Source organism: Ambystoma mexicanum, chromosome 7q (assembly GCF_040938575.1).
Source record: "Ambystoma mexicanum isolate Mex_15411 chromosome 7q, UKY_AmexF1_1, whole genome shotgun sequence".
NCBI lineage: Eukaryota > Metazoa > Chordata > Amphibia > Caudata > Ambystomatidae > Ambystoma > Ambystoma mexicanum.
In genome coordinates this window covers 1,165,414,471-1,165,436,966 of record NC_090941.1, presented here as the reverse complement: position 1 = coordinate 1,165,436,966, position 22,496 = coordinate 1,165,414,471, and the positions used below count along the sequence as shown (strand labels likewise).

The following is a 22,496-nucleotide window of genomic DNA, read 5'->3' as shown; positions in this document are numbered from 1 at the left end:
GGTCACATGTCCAACAAAAGGCATCCTAATTATAGCACCAGTGGCTAAACAAGCCTGCAAGGTCCCTAGGCCCTCTACCACCATACAGGGGTATAATGTCTTGCATTGGCCCTGATTAAAAGTAAGGATATACAAATTTGCTAATCATATACGTTGAATTGCTAATCAAAATATTGTTATTTAGCAGCCTATACTAATCAATTTTGCAAGACTAATTTATGCCTTGAAATACCTTTGCTTGTAATTGCAGTTGAATGTGACCAAAGTATTGCTTATACTAAAGAATTGCCTTGACTAACTTGTTCACATCCAATTGGGAAGTGTTGCTGGTGTGTTTAGGAGTCTAACCCTGTATAACTTGTCATTTCCCTCCCGCTGAAGAAATTGTTATGGTTTACACTGTGCGGTTTTGCTCAGTTTTCACTCTTGCTCAAACTTGTCTACAATTTAAATAGGGAGTTGTGTATACTTTTCTTGACCGTTTTAACTTGCTTTAATGATAGTGATTTGTGTGTGAACATCAGAGTGTGTAAAATAAATATATATATATTCTTTTTGATAAAACGCTTTGGTCAGTGTTTCCTTGTTCGATAGTATTGTAGCCCTATTGTGTAAACCCTGAATACTGCTCATCTCCCTCTTGAGATAAGTCTGACTGCTCAGCCACAGCTACCAACTAAATCTGTGTGGTACAGACTGATACCAAGGGGGATTTATTGCATATACCTGTAGTCTTAATCTTCTGTAGTGCTCCCTAAGGGAACTGCATAGAATTCTGCCTAACAGGCACCCTAAACTCAGTCTGGGGGGGAGAGGGGCACTGATGCTGGAAATGCATCGGAGGGACAGGGCCTCCCTGTCCTTGTCCTGTAGTCCTTTTTCATTTGTGTTCTGTATTGTTTTCTGCCCAGGAGTCCATGTGGGACTCCTGGCAGTGCAGCTCTTCCCGTTTTTTGATTTGGTGTACAGACCCATGGGATACCCTTATGGCGCCCATGGGTGGGGGGTGCAACCCTGTGCCCCTAGTGTAGGTTTTTGGGCACCTGTGTGTGGCCCACAGAGCAGGGTATGGGCTGGTGGCAGCTCCATGCTGAATTTGACAGGTGCGCCGAGTATCCTCCATTTTGGGATACCCAGGCCCTGCCATTGGAATCAGTTGATTCCTGAAAGGAAACAAGATGGCCCTGGTGGCCTCTTGCTTTCTATTGCCTGTTACCTTGTTTTCCCAAAATCCTGGGAAGCCCTGGCTCTGTCCCTTCCCCCTGAATGGCTGTTGGGTGAAATTTCCATATATGGTGTTGTTGTGACGTCCAGGCCAGACTGGCTGGAGCCTTCCCAGTGACTGTATGTTGTGGGTACACCCTATGGGTGGGACCTGCGTGAATGGAGTGTGTGACCAATATGCACTTCTTGTTGTGGCTGTCTGGTTTCTGGTGTTTGACACAATGACTGAGGCAGCCCTGCCTGAAACTGGTATGAATGCAGTGTGTAGTGTTGAATGGCTGGGTACTTGTCCCAATCCACATTCCTTGTTGTGAGTCTCTGAGAGGGAGGAGTATGGCCTGAATGCACTGTATGCACGATTGGCTGACTGGCTGCATGAATGCCCTTCTGTATGATTGGCTGCCGAGTGTGACCCAGCAGTGTGGATGAGAGAGAATAGTATATCTGGGGACCCCTCACCACTGGAAATTGTTCAGAAGCTGAGTTGACCCTTGAAGAGTAACTGGAACTGCTTATCCTCGACGCCCAGCTGGAAGAAGAAGAACTGCTGCTGCATTTGCTTCGACCCGATCCAAAAGCTATCGAGGACTGATCCGAGAGAGGACCTGCTTAGGCACCCTCTTCCCGTGCTCCGAGGGACCATGGAGCACCGCTGACCTTCGCCGAAGCTCCCTGGAAGTCAGACCCTCAAAAGGCTGCCGACCGGAGACGGGGACCGCCGAGGAGAATGAAGTAAAGTACCCGGACATCGATGCCATCGAAGTCCATTGCCATCGACCAGTGTTCGGAGTATCGCCGTAACCACTGGAGGCCCGTCGAAGACGTGTTGCCCAGAAGAGGGGACCGGAGCCGCCCGCTCCTTTGCCTAAGACTGTTGAATCGCAGGACTCCCTTGTCCGCACCATCGACCGCTTTATCCCGTAGGAGAAAGTAGAGGACGCCAACGCGCCGAGGAGAATCTGCCGGTGTATTTCCCGCCACCTGAAGACCACAAAGACTTTGACGACTTGACGCCCCTGTCGGGCCACAGTTCTTCAGAAACTCTTTGTGGTCCTGAACTATCAAACGCTGAGGTGCCCCGCACACCTCATCCTTGTAGGACATTGCCGGCGAGCACCGCCTGGATCGACGCTGTGGTCTCGGCACCCTCGAACTTTTCATCGACGCCAAGTTCACCTTCTTCGACGCCTCTCTTTAAAGGGAGTCACTCAAGTAGGATCCATCGACACCTATTCGCAGAACTCTGCTCTACCAGGTACATTGAGGGAGGGGGGGGGGTAGAAACCTTATAGAAGGAAATCAGACTCTTAGAACAATATATGGATTGGGCTTGTGATACATCTTTGCTTTACAGGTTGCCCAAGTGGGGGGGGATCTTCACACATAACTGTGTCTAGTTGTTAGGCGCCAGTATTCTGCCAATTGTTCTAACCAACTGCTTTCCTCCTATGTCTATTGTTGGTTGCCTTTATTAAGTGATCTGTGTGACATTTGACCAGAGTATAGTTGATGCACTTTAATGAGATCTGATAATTGTGGTACCACTTTAGAACTGTATATATTTGCCCTTGTAGACTCTGAGCACAAAGTGAGTTATTGTCATAGTGTACATAACCTTGAATATTAATTATATAAAGACTGTTTTAACTAATACAGTGTGTGGACAGTCCTTTGTGGGGGCTTGGGGACTACACTGTACTTAAGAACCAGCCTGCACCACCTCCTGAGAAGCTAGGCCTTGATTGCTCGACTACGTTACCAATAATAGAGAATCTTGGCTGGGGACCTCTGTGCCTCTCCTCTGCCATATAGATAGCAGAAGTACAGGCACCCCCTCCAGTCTTTACAGGGATGTCGGTGTCATTGGACGGGTACACTGCCCATCACAAACTGTGGTGGTCATGCCACCAGCAGGATTTGGCTGCCATCGTCTCTTCTCTCCTGTGCATGTAAACACTGGGCCTCAAGTGTTTGTCTTGCATTGGGAAAACTTCTGAAAGATGTGGGCTCTGCTGCTCTGCTTGGCTCCACCTCTCACAGTTGTGACACTATTAGGGCGCATCCATTGCTTAGGCTCTCTCCCTGCTGTCTTGCTTTTCAGGCATGTGTAATGATCTCAGCACTTACCCTATTACACGGACTAAAAGTTCTTGGACTCAGGAAGGCAATGATGTACACTTAGACCAGTAGTTTGAAAATATTTGGCTCTTTACAGGCCCTTTATTCACATCCAATTAGTATACATATCACTACAAAATAAATGGAACTGGTTATAAATGGATACAAGGATAAGATTAAACACAATAGGTATACATCACTGTTAGTGTAGTTCTAAGAGAAAGCTTAATCTCAGCCATGACAACCCTACCCACGCCCAAGGCAGGTAGGAAGAGAGATCACGCATCAAGTAGCACTTCTAGGCAAAATTGCCATGCTTCAAACAAAAATCGAGTCCAAGAAAGCAAGCCTCACCATTGCCGACAGCCTCACCACCCCTAGACAAAGTTCATACCAAGTAACCCCTCCAGCACCCTATTGTAAGATAGTGTGTGCTGGGTCTAGAAAGTTACAAATGTAAGTAAAGTCAATTTCACTTCACTGCTCGTGGGAACAGTAGTTATCCAAGAGAAAGGTATTTAAACCTTTGGGAAATCTGAAAGACTTCCCTGTGCCACTGCACTGAAGGTGTTGTGTGCCACAATGTAAAAAGATGACGCCTATGGAGTTTTTCAGAATCCAAAAACCAAAAGAAACAGAGTTCAAATCACAGAAAAATACGAGAGAGTGGGAAAAAGGTCCCACTTTCTCCAGGTTAAAAATTATAAAGTCCTAGAGTGGGGGGTCTCTAAGGTAGAAAGGAATTAGCACATTTCTGAGAATTCTCCCCAACAGTCCTTCCTTTTATCTTCTGGATAGCATTGGTGTGGGTTACACCAACTACGCTGGTGATACTCACATGGATTAATCTTACTGGTAATTATGAGAAGGACCTTATAACAATTTACACTCAAATCGAGAAATGGATGATAATTCCATTGCGCTCAATGGGAATAAACCGAGCGTATGCTGGTTGGCACCAATCATTGTCTCGTCAAACTGGATTCTCGATCTGCAACTTTTCATATAGCTGGCTCTGCAATAAAAACTAGTCCTTGGGTCAAGACCCTGGGCGTCTTGAACTCCACACTCAATATGAAAAAACATGTCACCCTGTAAAGGCACCCTGTACTTATACTACGTGTCTTATTACGCAAAGCAAACCTTTTCACTATGAGGCCAATACTGCTGCCCTTGCCTTGGTCAATTCTAAACTGGACTATGGCAACAGCCTGTTGGCTGGCACATCGAATCTAATCTGGACACTACAAGTTGCTCAGAATAATGCTGTTCGAGCAGTTTGTGGCATTACAAGAAGGAATCATGTCACTGGGGCAAGTGCAACTCTTCACTGTTATCACTTTTAAGGTCGTACTTTTCACATAAAAGTGCCTCACTGACAACACGCCTGTCTATTTGAAGGAAAGGTTGAATCTCTTGACCCCTGCGATCCAGACCTTGACCAGCCCTGTCACGACCTTTGTCGTTTTAGTGGTAATAGTTTTGAGACCATTGCTCCCCGCCTGTGGAACTCAATTCCTACTGGTCTTCTACTCTGATGCCTTTTCCTTTAAGAACTTGCTTAAAAAATATCTAACTCTAATGATTAGACTTTGCATTGATTTCTGATGTGCCCTCGGTTTCTGACCCTTTCTGGCTTGCTGCACACCGAGGCCTCCGGGTGAGTTGCGCCTTATAAATGTTATATAAAATTAGGCTATGGATGATTCTCTAAGATGCTTCCTCGGGGACTTCCAATATGTTCCTACTCTATCTAGTTTGTGTTCTGAGGTAATAAGAGTGCCTTGTACTTGCTAGGTTGGGTTCAAGCTGGTTCACACACATACATTCCCTCTTCTACTCTCAGTCTCACTCCTCTGCTTACTTCTCCCACCAGTGCTGTCCCTCTAATGATTCACGCCTCCTAGTTATCACTTCCACCCTTTGAGGTTACCTATCCTCCCTCCTCCACTCAACTGCTCCCTCCTCCAGTCTACTGCTCTCTCAAACTAGCACTCAAACACCCTAACATTTACAAGTTATACCTGCCTGCACAAACAGTTGTCTAAAAGATAATTTGTTAATTGTGGCTTGCAGTTAGGTGATGTTTGTAAGACAATGGATTATTGGCAGCTATCAAGCAGCTTCTGTTATAAATACAATGTCTTACACAAGTTACCTTCCACCAAGGGATTCCTTTGCAATGCAGCACATCCCATCAGGCGTCATATGAATAAAGCATTAAGATGGTCTAATTTATTTCTAGAGAAAATGTAACGTAAATGCTACTAACATGTTCTCATGGTTTCCTTAGCACAGAATAGTAACACACTATTCATTTCATTTAGAAAATGTGTAGAAAATTGTAATATCCTAAAGCTACACATTTCTGAATAAGGGAAACGTCTGCCTCCAGAAAAGCCATAATTGCTGGCATTGTCAGTGTTTTTACTTCACAAGTTGATTCTGCCAGTTTTGTTATTCACAGGGACTTGCGATTAAAATACATGGATGCAACAGTAAATGCAACGTTTCTCTGAAGGTCCCATAGCTAACACCGATATTGTGACAGCAGCTTGCTCTACACCACAGGTCCCATAGCTAACATAGATATCGGGACAGCAGCTTGCTCTACACCACAGGTCCCATAGCGAACACAGATATCGTGACAGCAGCTTGCTCTACACCACAGGTCCCATAGCCAACACAGATATCGGGACAGCAGCTTGCTCTACACCACAGGTCCCATAGCTAACAGATATCGGGACAGCAGCTTGCTCTACACCACAGGTCCCATAGCTAAAACAAATATCGTGACAGCAGTTTGCTCTACACCACAGGTGCCATAGCTAAACAGATATCGGGACAGCAGCTTGCTCTACACCACAAAAGACCCCCACCCCCAGTTCTGCTTCAGAACCACTGTGCCGCCATTCCCGCATCCTCGCTGATAGCAGTAATCATAAGAAGCCCTCTCCGTCATTCTCAAGGATCTACACTGGCTTCCTCTTCTAGCCTCGATCTTCTTTTTAAACCAGCCTGCATCATGGTCAACACCGATAGGCAAAACACTACTCTACCGGCGAGAGACCTCGAGACCAATGCAACATACGCCACAACTTCAGCAGACTGAAGCTGCAATAAAGACAAAACCAGAAGTGAAACTTTATTTTGTCCTGTGCTCCCAGAAATCAGCAACAGCTTACCATTGCATATCAAAATGGCCCTCTGTCTGACTCTTCAGGACGGAATTGAATATCCAGCTCTTCCGAGAACACCTTGTTGAACACCGCCCACTACTTCCTCTCCCTTTTATTAACTCAACGCAACCTACCGCTCCCATGGATAGCGATCCACTACACGCACACTCACACGTGGCACACACTCGCGTAGCATAATGTCAAATACTGTTTAATACCCCTTCCAGGATTATGCATTCTGATTGGGCTCGTATTTAGTCTTTATACTATTTTATTTTTAAATCGCCTTTCTATTCTTTCGCAATTATTTAATTGGATCTTACATGCCCATTTCTTCTGTCCATATTTCTCTGCCCACTGTTCATATCTTGAAGCAGGATACATCGTTGGACTGTAGCTTCTAATGGGAGGAATTCTCTGTCCATCACCATTTTTGGCTTGCTTTGTGCTTTATTTCGTTATAATTGGTTGCAGCTTCATATCCACTTGATTTCATTTCCATAGATTTAATTCATTGAATCCAGAAAGCGGTATTGTTTATTGGGCCGGCAGGATAGCTCAGGGGCAATGTTATCGGCTTGGAAGCAAGACGCAGAGCAACACAGGTCTGAATACGGTCCCATGCTTAGAGGCTGGCATCTGGTATAAACCGCGATATAAGAACCCAATTTAATTTTTGCATTTAATTTTGAATACACTATAGAGTCGTTTTGCCTGGTACTGAACAACGTTCTAATTCACTTATGCCTGTGGCTGAGTAGGATTTGAATTTTTCCTGTAAGGCTCTGTAGAACCGTCTCAAGGCGCTGAGTCTTCAGCAAAAACGTAAATTTTGTTCTATGGGAGTGGAGTTCATCTCTTCCTTAGTTACGGTGGGGTGCCCATTCTTCAGCACCCCAATCTTTCACAGGATCCTCATTGTCCTTGTTCCAATCTTCATTGCTTATTTGTCGTGGGGCTGTATTTCCTGTTGCCGCTTTAGGTTTTCAGCACTGGTACCATTCCACTTTTTAGAATTACGTTGGCTGTATTATTGGAGTAAGTTTGATTTTACCATTTAAATCGCCCGTAAGGAGTCAAATTGACTTGATAAGCATTGGTTTCCTAACTGGATTTCATTGTAATGTTTCCATCCAAAACCTCCCTTTTAAATTGCAATGAACAGGTCCATTCCTCAAAGTATATATTGACTAATTGGATATAAGAGCAGAGGAGTGTTTACAATGTTTCTTCCTTCATGCACTGGTGTAATCTCTGTCCCATGTTCGATCTTTGATGCTGCATCAGAGTAAACACCAGGTTTAGGGGTTTATGATCAGTGCACTTGTAAGGCTTCTCAGTTTGGATTGCCTGAAGCTTTTCCAAAAACGCTGTACACTAGGAAGGTTTCTCCCCTCTATGGATCCTTACATGGCTTATCAGCTGTGAGGACCGAATGAAGCTTTTCTTGCACTCTATACACACATAGGGCTTCTCCCCAGTATGGACCCTTATATGGCTTATCAGATGTGAGGACCGACTGAAGCTTTTCGTGCACTGTGTGCACTTGTAGGGCTTCAACCCAGTATGCATTATGAGATGCTTTTTCAGAGTTGAAGAGTCACTGAAGCTTTGCGTGCACTCTGCGCAATGGTAGGGCTTCTCCCCTGTATGGATCACAAAATGATTTCTAAGATATGTTGGGTTACTGAAGGTTTTCTTGCACTCTGTGCACTTGTAGGGCTTCAACCCAGTATGCATTATGAGATGCTTTTTCAGAGTTGAAGAGTCACTGAAGCTTTGCGTGCACTCTGTGCAATGGTAGGGCTTCTCCCCTGTATGGATCCTTAGATGGCTCAACAGACGTGAGGACTGACTGAAGCTTTTCTTGCACTCTGTGCACTTGTACGGCTTTAACCCAGTATGCATCATGAGATGCTTTCTCAGATATGAAGGGTTATTGAAGCTTTGCATGCACTCTGAGCACTTGTGCGGCTTCCCCCCTGTATGAATCCTTAGATGGCTTTTCAGAGTTGAGGAATGACTGAAGCTTTTCTTGCACACTGTGCAATTGTACGGCTTCTCCCCTGTATGGATCCGTCGATGGCTCATCAGATTTGCAGACTGATTGAAGCTTTTCCCACACTCTTTGCACTCGTAGGGCTTCTCCCCTGTATGGATCAGTCGATGGCTCATCAGATTTGCGGACTGATTGAAGCTTTTCCCACACTCTTTGCACTCGTAGGGCTTCTCCCCATTATGGATCCGGAGATGCGTTCTCAGAGATGACGGGTCGTAGAAGCTTTTCTTGCACTCTGTGCACTTGTAGGGCTTCACCCCGGTATGGATCCTCTGATGGCTTCTCAGATACGAGGACCGACTGAAGCTTTTCTTGCACTCTGTGCAAGGGAATAATCCCAGCTGTTCCCTTGGTGGCAATGCTAGGTTATAGGCCTTGCCATGTTCTGGGCTCTCATGTGGTGTCTCCTCATAGTCCATGATGCAATGAATTATTCAAACTCAAAAAGCAGGTGATGTTTATCTCTCCCTGTGTGCATATGCTCGTCTTCTTAGTATAGACACTTTCTCACATTATGGACATGCATTGATTTTCTCTATGGGAGCTGTTGCGTAGGATAGAATAGACCAGTGACAAAAGCACATCCCACAATTAAATCAGTCAGATGCCTTCTCATTTGCATCAAGCCTCATAGGAGTGATTGCAGGGTGTTGGGCTTCCTGCATGGTTGGTGATTTCTCTACAAGTGCTGTAGTGTGGCACTGTTAACCTTCTGTAGGCTTCCTCTCCTTCCTCTGTGCATCACCATCAGCTTATGATTATTTTCAGACGCTTGATTCTTGTTAGGGCTCTGTATAATGAAGCAGAGATTTCAGGTATTATTGTAGATCAATGTACAACCAAAATATGCACACTGTGTGAAAGCTATGCAACTGACCAGCGTGTGCCCCACCTACCTCTGCCTCAATCAATTGGCAGTGCCAGTGCTCTGTTAAACTGAATATTCAGCAGAGTGTAAACTGTGACATGGTCTTCGGGTGTGGGCGGCAGAGAGAATAGTCCCAGATTGGCCCATTGAGTAGAATAGAACAGGAACCAATGGAAGAAGACTGGACAGAATTAGGAAGAGAATAGTATAAAAGTAGAGTGTACAAGAGAGTGCAAGTTATAGGGGTGAGGTCAGGAGGTCGACAAGGCAGAGAGTGGAAGGGTTGGGGCGGAGTTGGAGCAGAGCACAGGTGAGGCATTGGTTGTGAAAGTGAGTTGTATGAGATTTACACAGTATAGCTGGAGGGGAGAGTGAAGATGGAGAGGGAGAGAGAAAGGGAGCGGTAGGTGTGGTGAGTGCAAAGTGTGAGTAATGGTGAGGGTGGAGTAACGCAGGAGCAGGGTAGTTGGTAGAGGTAGGATAGGTGGAGAGCGTGGTAAGATAAGGGCATAGAAGAGTGTGTGCAAGAGGAAGTCCGGAAGGTGTGACTGAAGGCGGCGGAGGGAGAGACGCAATTACAACTGAGTGGCAGAGTAGGGAGATCAAAGAAAGAGTGAGGGAGAGTTCCAGTCTTTCCTATTGTGAAACATTGTAAGTTTTAGCAGAGATGCCCCATAGTCAAATAAACAATGCTTTTCAATCTGGGTTAGGGAGGGGATGAAGAGGATTTAGGGGGTGAGGAATGAGGGGTTTCCATGGGAGCATGAGAGGGAGAAGCCCATTAGTGAAAACAGCCGTAACCTAAACCAGAGTCAAAGCAAACCAGTTTGTTATTTTTTTTTAAAAACCTTTACATTTTTTTCTGAATCTGGTAGTTATTAAGGCCATCTATGACAAAGGGCAATTGGTGGTAGTAAAGGTATTTTCCATGTGAGGTTGTGAACCTTGTTAGTGTGAAAGAAGGAGGATGTGATGCTGCATTGAGCCATGAAGGTGTGCCACAGATTTTCCCTCTATGACACAAGATTAATGAGAGTACGTCCTAGACTAGCAAAAGCATGCAAGATTTCTTTATTTGCATTGCGCGCCGGACACATGGGTATCAGGGTGCAGTGGTTACAAGAAGGCTTGCAGCTTAGGTTACAGTAGTTACAACAGTAGGTTGCACATGGCAAGTGGAAGGATCAAAAAATAAAGGCAAAAATTGGAGTTACAGGTCATCACAGGCATAGCATATATTACATGGCACCGGTAGTGGCCATGTAGTTATGATTAAGTTGCTGTTTCCATAGGAACAGCACTTTTTGGGCGGCTTATAACTTCGCCCCCCCCCCTGGACGAATCCACACCAAACTTTGCAAAAAAAGTATATGGCCCACTCTGAATTGAATTGCTTGTGCCTACAGCTCAAACCGCTGGATGGATTTTCACCAAATTTGGACCAGGAGCAGCGGCTTGGTCCCGAAAGCATGCTTTTGCAAATTTGGCGAAAATCTGTCCAGTATTTTTTTTTAAATGACCAAAAAGTAGGTCAGAAAAAATTAGTGATATCTGTGTTCGCTCCGCGGACAGGACGGTGATTGGGCAAGTAGCTTGCGTGATGTCCGCGGACATCTGACGTGCTTTTCTATTGGCTGCCGCGAAGCGTGCAGTGCATTTATTTTCAGAGACGCCCGCCATCTTTGTTTATCGGAGCGGAATCTGCTGCCTGCGTCGGCCATGCATCGGCCACGAAAAGGCGGTGAGGCACAGGCCCTCGTGTCTCTCTATTGTTCCCCCCACCCCCGCTCATGGCCCGTGTCTCCCATGACCCCCCCCTCGCTGATTCTCCGTGTGTTCCTCCCACCCCCCGCTCATGCTCCGTTTCCCTTTCCCCCCCGCTCATGCCCCGTGTGTCTCCCCTTCCACCCCACCCATGCCCCGTGTCTCCCCTGTGTTACCCCCACCCCCGCCCGTGTCTCCCCCCTAACCCCCGCTCATGCCCCGTCTGTATCTCCTCTTTCCCCCCACCCCCCGCTCATGCCGCGTGTCTCCCCCCTTCCCCCGCTCATGCCCCGTGTCTCTCTCCCCTTCCCCCCACCCCCGCTCATGCCCCGTGTGTCTCTCCCCTTCTCCCACCCGCCGCTCATGCCCATGTCTCTCTCCCCTTCCCCCTGCCCCCCACTCATGCCCGTGTCTCTCCCCTCCCCCCGCCCATGCCCCGTGTGTATGAATATGCAGTGCCCAGTCCCCCTTCCACCCCCCCAATGAATACGCAGTGCCCCTCCACCCCCATGAATACGCAGTGCCCAGTCCCCCCTCCAACCCCATGAATACGCAGTGCCCAGTATCCTCCACCCCCATGAATACGCAGAGCCCCTCCACCCCCATGAATACGCAGTGCCCAGTCCCCCCCTCCACCCCCATGAATACGCAGTGCCCAGTCCCCCCTCCACCCCCATGAATACGCAGTGCCCAGTACCCCCTGCATCCCCCGGGAATACGCAGTGCACAGCCCCCCCACACCCCTCCATGAATACGCAGTGCCCAGTCCTCCCATCCACCCCCCCATGAATACGCAGTGCCCAGTCCTCCCCTCCACCCCCCATGAATACGCAGTGCCCAGTCCCCCCTCCACCTCCATGAATACGCAGTGCCCAGTCCCCCCTGCACCCCCATGAATACTCAGTGCCCAGTCCCCCCTCCACCCCCATGAATACTCGTGCCCAGTCCCCCCTCCACCCCATGAATACTCAGTGTCCAGTGCCCCCTCCACCCCCAGGAATACGTAGTGCCCAGTGCCCCCTCCACCCCCAGGAATACGCAGTGCCCAGTGCCCCCTCCACCCCCAGGAATACGCAGTGCCCACTACCCCCTCCACCCCCAGGAATACACAGTGCCCAGTGCCCCTCCAGGAATACACAGTGCCCAGTGCCCCCTGCACCCCCATGAATACTCAGTGCCCAGTCCCCCCCCGGCACCCCCATGAATACGCAGTGCCCAGTCCCCCCTGCACCCCCATGAATACTCAGTGCCCAGTCCCCCCGGCACCCCCATGAATACGCAGTGCCCAGTCCCCCCTGCACCCCCATGAATACTCAGTGCCCAGTCCCCCCCCCGCACCCCCATGAATACTCAGTGCCCAGTCCCCCTCTCCACCCCATGAATACTCAGTGCCCACTACCCCCTCCACCCCATGAATACGCAGTGCCCAGTCCCCCCCTGCTCCCCCATGAATACGCAGTGCCCAGTCCCCCCCTGCACCCCATGAATACAGTGCCCAGTGCCCCCTGCACCCCCATGAATACCGAGTGCCCAGTCCCCCCTGCACCCCCATGAATACTCAGTGCCCAGTCCCCCCCTGCACCCCCATGAATACCCCCCAGTGCCCAGTCCCCCCCCTGCACCCTCTTCAATACTCAGTGCCCAGTCCCCCCTCCACCCCCATGAATACGCAGTGCCCAGTGCCCCTCCAGGAATATGCAGTGCCCCCTGCACCCCCCATGAATACGCAGTGCCCAGTGCCCCCTCCACCCCCAGGAATACGCAGTGCCCAGTGCCCCCTCCACCCCCAGGAATACGCAGTGCCCAGTGCCCCCTCCACCCCCATGAGTACGCAGTGCCCAGTGCCCCTCCAGGAATATGCAGTGCCCAGTGCCCCCTGCACCCCTCATGAATATGCAGTGCCCAGTGCCCCTCCACCTCCAGGAATACTCAGTGCCCAGTGCCCCTCCAGGAATATGCAGTGCCCAGTGCCCCCTGCACCCCTCATGAATACTCAGTGTCCACTACCCCCTCCACCCCCAGGAATACACAGTGCCCAGTGCCCCTCCAGGAATACACAGTGCCCAGTGCCCCCTGCACCCCCATGAATACTCAGTGCCCAGTCCCCCCCCAGCACCCCCATGAATACGCAGTGCCCAGTCCCCCCTGCACCCCCATGAATACGCAGTGCCCAGTCCCCCCGGCACCCCCATGAATACGCAGTGCCCAGTCCCCCCTGCACCCCCATGAATACTCAGTGCCCAGTCCCCCCACCCCGCACCCCCATGAATACTCAGTGCCCAGTCCCCCCCCCCCGCACCCCCATGAATACTCAGTGCCCAGTCCCCCTCTCCACCCCATGAATACTCAGTGCCCACTACCCCCTCCACCCCATGAATACTCAGTGCCCACTACCCCCTCCACCCCATGAATACGCAGTGCCCAGTCCCCCCCCGGCACCCCCATGAATACGCAGTGCCCAGTCCCCCCTGCACCCCCATGAATACTCAGTGCCCAGTCCCCCCGGCACCCCCATGAATACGCAGTGCCCAGTCCCCCCTGCACCCCCATGAATACTCAGTGCCCAGTCCCCCCCCCGCACCCCCATGAATACTCAGTGCCCAGTCCCCCTCTCCACCCCATGAATACTCAGTGCCCACTACCCCCTCCACCCCATGAATACGCAGTGCCCAGTCCCCCCCTGCTCCCCCATGAATACGCAGTGCCCAGTCCCCCCCTGCACCCCATGAATACAGTGCCCAGTGCCCCCTGCACCCCCATGAATACCGAGTGCCCAGTCCCCCCTTCACCCCATGAATACTCAGTGCCCAGTCCCCCCTGCACCCCCATGAATACCCCCCAGTGCCCAGTCCCCCCCTGCACCCCCTTGAATACTCAGTGCCCAGTCCCCCCCTCCACCCCCATGAATACGCAGTGCCCAGTGCCCCTCCAGGAATATGCAGTGCCCAGTGCCCCCTGCACCCCCCATGAATACGCAGTGCCCAGTGCCCCTCCACCTCCAGGAATACTCAGTGCCCAGTGCCCCCTCCACCCCCAGGAATACGCAGTGCCCAGTGCCCCCTCCACCCCCAGGAATACGCAGTGCCCAGTGCCCCCTCCACCCCCATGAGTACGCAGTGCCCAGTGCCCCTCCAGGAATATGCAGTGCCCAGTGCCCCCTGCACCCCTCATGAATACTCAGTGTCCACTACCCCCTCCACCCCCAGGAATACACAGTGCCCAGTGCCCCTCCAGGAATACACAGTGCCCAGTGCCCCTCCAGGAATACACAGTGCCCAGTGCCCCCTCCACCCCCATGAATACTCAGTGCCCAGTCCCCCCCCAGCACCCCCATGAATACGCAGTGCCCAGTCCCCCCTGCACCCCCATGAATACTCAGTGCCCAGTCCCCCCGGCACCCCCATGAATACGCAGTGCCCAGCCCCCCCTGCACCCCCATGAATACTCAGTGCCCAGTCCCCCCACCCCGCACCCCCATGAATACTCAGTGCCCAGTCCCCCCCCGCACCCCCATGAATACTCAGTGCCCAGTCCCCCTCTCCACCCCATGAATACTCAGTGCCCACTACCCCCTCCACCCCATGAATACTCAGTGCCCACTACCCCCTCCACCCCATGAATACTCAGTGCCCACTACCCCCTCCACCCCATGAATACGCAGTGCCCAGTCCCCCCCTGCTCCCCCATGAATACGCAGTGCCCAGTCCCCCCCTGCACCCCATGAATACGCAGTGCCCAGTCCTCCCCTGCACCCCATGAATACAGTGCCCAGTGCCCCCTGCACCCCCATGAATACCGAGTGCCCAGTCCCCCCTGCACCCCCATGAATACTGAGTGCCCAGTCCCCCCTGCACCGCCATGAATACTGAGTGCCCAGTCACCCCCATGAATACTGAGTGCCCAGTCCCCCCTGCACCCACAGGAATACTCAGTGCCCAGTCCCCCCCTGCACCCCCATGAATACCCCCCAGTGCCCAGTCCCCCCCTGCACCCCCTTGAATACTCAGTGCCCAGTCCCCCCCTCCACCCCCATGAATACACAGTGCCCAGTGCCCCTCTAGGAATATGCAGTGCCCAGTGCCCCCTGCACCCCCCATGAATACGCAGTGCCCAGTGCCCCCCCCATGAATACTCGTGCCCAGTCCCCCCTCCACCTCCATGAATACGCAGTGCCCAGTGCCCGCTGCACCCCCATGAATACTCAGTGCCCAGTCCCCCCCTGCACCCCCAGGAATACGCAGTGCCCAGTGCCCCCTGCACCCCCATGAATACTCAGTGCCCAGTCCCCCCTCCACCCCCATGAATACTCGTGCCCAGTCCCCCCTCCACCCCATGAATACTCAGTGTCCACTACCCCCTCCACCCCCAGGAATACACAGTGCCCCTCCAGGAATACACAGTGCCCAGTCCCCCCCAGCACCCCCATGAATACGCAGTGCCCAGTCCCCCCGCACCCCATGAATACTCAGTGCCCAGTCCCCCCATGAATACTCAGTGCCCAGTCCCCCCTCCACCCCATGAATACTCAGTGCCCACTACCCCCTCCACCCCATGAATACTCAGTGCCCAGTCCCCCCCTGCACCCCATGAATACGCAGTGCCCAGTCCCCCCCCTGCACCCCATGAACACGCAGTGCCCAGTCCCCCCTGCATCCCATGAATACAGTGCCCAGTCCCCCCTGCACCCCCATGAATACTGAGTGCCCAGTCCCCCCTGCACCCCCATGAATACTCCGTGCCCAGTCCCCCCCGGCACCCCCATGAATACTCGTGCCCAGTCCCCCCACCCCGCACACCCATGAATACTGAGTGCCCAGTCCCCGCACCCCCATGAATACTGAGTGCCCAGTCCCCCCTGCACCCCATAAATACTCAGTGCCCAGAACCCCCTCCACCCCCATGAATACTCAGTGCCCAGAACCCCCTCCACCCCCATGAATACTCAGTGCCCAGACCCCCCTCCACCCCCATGAATACTCAGTGCCCAGACCCCCCTCCACCCCATGAATACTCAGTGCCCAGACCCCCTCCACCCCCATGAATACTCAGTGCCCAGTCCCCCCCCTGCACCCCCATGAATACCAAGGGCCCAGTCCCCCCCTCCACCCCCATGAATACCCAGTGCCCCCCTGCACCCCCATGAATACTCAGTGCCCAGTCCTCCCTGCACCCCATGAATACCCAGTACCCAGACCCACCCTGCACCCCATGAATACCCAGTGCCCCCCATGAATACTCAGTGCCCAGTCCCCCCTGCACCCCATGAATACCCAGTGCCCAGTCCCCCCTCCACCCCCATGAATACTCAGTGCCCAGTCCCCCCCTGCATCCCCCATGAATACCGAGGGCCCAGTCCACCCCTGCACCCCCATGAATACTCAGTGCCCAGTCCCCCCCCTGCACCCCCATGAATACTCAGTGCCCAGACCCCCCCTCCACCCCCAGGAATACCCAGTGCCCAGTCCCCCCTGCACACCCATGAATACTCAGTGCCCAGTCCCCCCTCCACCCCCATGAATACTCAGTGCCCAGTCCCCCCCTGCACCCCATGAATACACAGTGCCCAGTCCCCCCCTGCACCCCCATGAATACTCAGTGCCCAGTCCCCCCTGCACCCCATGAATACCCAGTGCCCAGTCCCCCCCTGCACCCCCATGAATACCCAATCCCCCCCTGCACCCCCATGAATACTCAGTGCCCAATCCCCCCCCCTGCAGCCCCATGAATACCGAGGGCCCAGTCCCCCTCCTCCACCCCCATGAATACTCAGTGCCCAGTCCCCCTCCTCCACCCCCAGGAATACACAGTGCCCAGTGCCCCTCCAGGAATACACAGTGCCCAGTGCCCCCTGCACCCCCATGAATACTCAGTGCCCAGTCCTCCCCCGGCACCCCCATGAATACGCAGTGCCCAGTCCCCCCTGCACCCCCATGAATACTCAGTGCCCAGTCCCCCCGGCACCCCCATGAATACGCAGTGCCCAGTCCCCCCTGCACCCCCATGAATACTCAGTGCCCAGTCCCCCCACCCCGCACCCCCATGAATACTCAGTGCCCAGTCCCCCCCCGCACCCCCATGAATACTCAGTGCCCAGTCCCCCTCTCCACCCCATGAATACTCAGTGCCCACTACCCCCTCCACCCCATGAATACTCAGTGCCCACTACCCCCTCCACCCCATGAATACTCAGTGCCCAGTCCCCCCTGCTCCCCCATGAATACGCAGTGCCCAGTCCCCCCCTGCACCCCATGAATACGCAGTGCCCAGTCCTCCCCTGCACCCCATGAATACAGTGCCCAGTGCCCCCTGCACCCCCATGAATACCGAGTGCCCAGTCCCCCCTGCACCCCCATGAATACCGAGTGCCCAGTCCCCCCTGCACCGCCATGAATACTGAGTGCCCAGTCCCCCCCATGAATACTGAGTGCCCAGTCCCCCCTGCACCCACAGGAATACTCAGTGCCCAGTCCCCCCCTGCACCCCCATGAACACCCCCCAGTGCCCAGTCCCCCCCTGCACCCCCTTGAATACTCAGTGCCCAGTCCCCCCCTCCACCCCCATGAATACACAGTGCCCAGTGCCCCTCTAGGAATACGCAGTGCCCAGTGCCCCCTGCACCCCCATGAATACTCGTGCCCAGTCCCCCCTCCACCTCCATGAATACGCAGTGCCCAGTGCCCGCTGCACCCCCATGAATACTCAGTGCCCAGTCCCCCCCAGCACCCCCAGGAATTCGCAGTGCCCAGTGCCCCCTGCACCCCCATGAATACTCAGTGCCCAGTCCCCCCTCCACCCCCATGAATACTCGTGCCCAGTCCCCCCTCCACCCCATGAATACTCAGTGTCCACTACCCCCTCCACCCCCAGGAATACACAGTGCCCCTCCAGGAATACACAGTGCCCAGTCCCCCCCCAGCACCCCCATGAATACGCAGTGCCCAGTCCCCCCGCACCCCATGAATACTCAGTGCCCAGTCCCCCCATGAATACTCAGTGCCCAGTCCCCCCTCCACCCCATGAATACTCAGTGCCCACTACCCCCTCCACCCCATGAATACTCAGTGCCCAGTCCCCCCCTGCACCCCATGAATACGCAGTGCCCAGTCCCCCCCCTGCACCCCATGAACACGCAGTGCCCAGTCCCCCCTGCACCGCCATGAATACTGAGTGCCCAGTCACCCCCATGAATACTGAGTGCCCAGTCCCCCCTGCACCCACAGGAATACTCAGTGCCCACTACCCCCTGCACCCCATGAATACGCAGTGCCCAGTCCCCCCCTGCACCCCATGAATACGCAGTGCCCAGTCCCCCCCCTGCACCCCATGAACACGCAGTGCCCAGTCCCCCCTGCATCCCATGAATACAGTGCCCAGTCCCCCCTGCATCCCCATGAATACTGAGTGCCCAGTCCCCCCTGCACCCCCATGAATACTCCGTGCCCAGTCCCCCCACCCCGCACCCCCATGAATACTCGTGCCCAGTCCCCCCACCCCGCACCCCCATGAATACTGAGTGCCCAGTCCCCCGTGCACCCCCATGAATACTGAGTGCCCAGTCCCCCCTGCACCCCATAAATACTCAGTGCCCAGAACCCCCTCCACCCCCATGAATACTCAGTGCCCAGACCCCCCTCCACCCCCATGAATACTCAGTGCCCAGACCCCCCTCCACCCCATGAATACTCAGTGCCCAGACCCCCCTCCACCCCCCATGAATACTCAGTGCCCAGTCCCCCCCTGCACCCCCATGAATACCGAGGGCCCAGTCCCCCCCCTCCACCCCCATGAATACCCAGTGCCCCCCTGCACCCCCATGAATACTCAGTGCCCAGTCCTCCCTGCACCCCATGAATACCCAGTGCCCAGTCCCCCCCCTGCACCCCATGAATACCCAGTGCCCAGTCCCCCCCCTGCACCCCATGAATACCCAGTGCCCAGTCCCCCCCTGCACCCCATGAATACCCAGTACCCAGACCCCCCCCTGCACCCCATGAATACCCAGTGCCCAGACCCCCTGCATCCCCCATGAATACCGAGGGCCCAGTCCACCCCTGCACCCCATGAATACCCAGTGCCCAGTCCCCCCCTCCACCCCCATGAATGCCCAGTCCCCCCTCCACCCCCATGAATACACAGTGCCCAGTCCCCCCCTGCACCCCCATGAATACACAGTGCCCAGTCCACCCTGCACCCCATGAATACCCAGTGCCCAGTCCCCCCCTGCACCCCATGAATACCCAGTACCCAGACCCCCCCTGCACCCCATGAATACCCAGTGCCCCCCATGAATACTTAGTGCCCAGTCCCCCCCTGCACCCCATGAATACCCAGTGCCCAGTCCCCCCTCCACCCCCATGAATACTCAGTGCCCAGTCCCCCCCTGCATCCCCCATGAATACCGAGGGCCCAGTCCACCCCTGCACCCCCATGAATACTCAGTGCCCAGTCCCCCCCCTGCACCCCCATGAATACTCAGTGCCCAGACCCCCCCTCCACCCCCAGGAATACCCAGTGCCCAGTCCCCCCTGCACACCCATGAACACTCAGTGCCCAGTCCCCCCTCCACCCCCATGAATACTCAGTGCCCAGTCCCCCCCTGCACCCCATGAATACACAGTGCCCAGTCCCCCCCTGCACCCCCATGAATACTCAGTGCCCAGTCCCCCCTGCACCCCATGAATACCCAGTACCCAGACCCCCCTGCACCCCATGAATACCCAGTACCCAGACCCCCCTGCACCCCATGAATACCCAATCCCCCCCTGCACCCCCATGAATACTCAGTGCCCAATCCCCCCCTGCACCCCCATGAATACCGAGGGCCCAGTCCCCCTCCTCCACCCCCATGAATACTCAGTGCCCAGTGCCCCCTGCACCCCCATGAATACCCAGTGCCCCCCTGCACCCCCATGAATACCCAGTGCCCCCCTGCACCCCCATGAATACCCAGTGCCCCCCTGCACCCCCATGAATACCCAGTGCCCCCCTGCACCCCCATGAATACTCAGTGCCCAGTCCCCCCCTGCACCCCCATGAATACAGTGCCCAGTCCCCCCTGCACCCCATGAATACCCAGTCCCCCCCCTGCACCCCATGAATACACAGTGCCCAGTCCCCCCCCTGCACCCCATGAATGCCCAGTCCCCCCCCTGCACCCCATGAATACCTAGTACCCAGACCCCCCCTGCACCCCATGAATACCCAGACCCCCTGCATCCCCCATGAATACCGAGGGCCCAGTCCATCCCTGCACCCCATGAATACCCAGTGCCCAGTCCCCCCCTCCACCCCCATGAATACACAGTGCCCAGTCCCCCCCCTGCACCCCCATGAATACCCAGTGCCCATTCCCCCACCTGCACCCCATGAATACCCAGTACCCAGACCCCCCCTGCACCCCACGAATACCCAGTGCCCCCCTGCACCCCCATGAATACTCAGTGCCCAGTCCCCCCTCCACCTCCATGAATATGCAGTGCCCAGTGCCCCCTGCACCCCCATGAATATGCAGTGCCCAGTGCCCCCTGCACCCCCATGAATATGCAGTGCCCAGTCCCCTCCTCCACCCCCAGGAATACGCAGTGCCCAGTCCCCCCCCCTGCACCCCCATGAATACTCAGTGCCCAGTCCCCCCCCTGCACCCCCATGAATACTCAGTGCCCAGTCCCCCCCTGCACCCCCATGAATACCCAGTACCCAGACCCCCCTGCACCCCATGAATACGCAGTGCCCAGTCCCCCCCCCCTGCACCCCCATGAATACTCAGTGCCCAGTCCCCCCTCCACCTCCATGAATACGCAGTGCCCAGTGCCCCCTGCACCCCCATGAATACTCAGTGCCCAGTCCCCCCCCTGCACCCCCATGAATACTCAGTGCCCAGTCCCCCCCCTGCACCCCCATGAATACTCAGTGCCCAGTCCCCCCCCTGCACCCCCATGAATACTCAGTGCCCAGTCCCCCCCTGCACCCCCATGAATACTCAGTGCCCAGTCCCCCCCCTGCACCCCCATGAATACTCAGTGCCCAGTCCCCCCTGCACCCCCATGAATACGCAGTGCCCAGTCCCCCCCCTGCACCCCCATGAATACGCAGTGCCCAGTGCCCCCTGCACCCCCATGAATACTCAAGTGCCCAGTCCCCCCCTCCACCCCCAGGAATACGCAGTGCCCAGTCCCCCCCTGCATCCTCCATGAATACCGAGGGCCCAGTCCACCCCTGCACCCCCATGAATACTCAGTGCCCAGTCCCCCCCCTGCACCCCCATGAATACTCAGTGCCCAGACCCCCCTCCACCCCCAGGAATACCCAGTGCCCAGTCCCCCCTGCACACCCATGAATACTCAGTGCCCAGTCCCCCCTCCACCCCCATGAATACTCAGTGCCCAGTCCCCCCCTGCACCCCATGAATACACAGTGCCCAGTCCCCCCCTGCACCCCCATGAATACTCAGTGCCCAGTCCCCCCTGCACCCCATGAATACCCAGTACCCAGACCCCCCTGCACCCCATGAATACCCAGTACCCAGACCCCCCTGCACGCCATGAATACCCAATCCCCCCCTGCACCCCCATGAATACTCAGTGCCCAATCCCCCCCTGCACCCCCATGAATACCGAGGGCCCAGTCCCCCTCGTCCACCCCCCATGAATACTCAGTGCCCAGTGCCCCCTGCACCCCCATGAATACCCAGTGCCCCCCTGCACCCCCATGAATACTCAGTGCCCAGTCCCCCCCATGAATACACAGTGCCCAGCCCCCCCTGCACCCCATGAATACCCAGTGCCCAGTCCCCCCCCTGCACCCCATGAATGCCCAGTCCCCCCCCTGCACCCCATGAATACCCAGTACCCAGACCCCCCCTGCACCCCATGAATACCCAGTGCCCAGACCCCCTGCATCCCCCATGAATACCGAGGGCCCAGTCCACCCCTGCACCCCATGAATACCCAGTGCCCAGTCCCCCCCTCCACCCCCATGAATACACAGTGCCCAGTCCCCCCCCTGCACCCCCATGAATACACAGTGCCCAGTCCACCCTGCACCCCATGAATACCCAGTGCCCATTCCCCCACCTGCACCCCATGAATACCCAGTACCCAGACCCCCCCTGCACCCCACGAATACCCAGTGCCCCCCTGCACCCCCATGAATACTCAGTGCCCAGTCCCCCCTCCACCTCCATGAATATGCAGTGCCCAGTGCCCCCTGCACCCCCATGAATATGCAGTGCCCAGTCCCCTCCTCCACCCCCAGGAATACGCAGTGCCCAGTCCCCCCCCTGCAC

General features: G+C 54.8%; 1 protein-coding gene across 1 annotated transcript in view; it reads right to left on the bottom strand.

The window, feature by feature from the left end:
- Nucleotides 1–3,414: 3,414 nt before the first annotated feature.
- Nucleotides 3,415–22,496, bottom strand: part of LOC138528728 (zinc finger protein 85-like) — a 35,043-nt gene continuing 15,961 nt past the window's right edge. The window contains exon 2 of the mRNA XM_069640596.1: nucleotides 3,415–9,370. Within this exon, the coding sequence (XP_069496697.1) occupies nucleotides 7,899–8,999 (1,101 nt within the window). The 5' untranslated portion in view covers nucleotides 9,000–9,370 and the 3' untranslated portion in view covers nucleotides 3,415–7,898. The remainder of the gene's footprint in view (nucleotides 9,371–22,496) is intronic.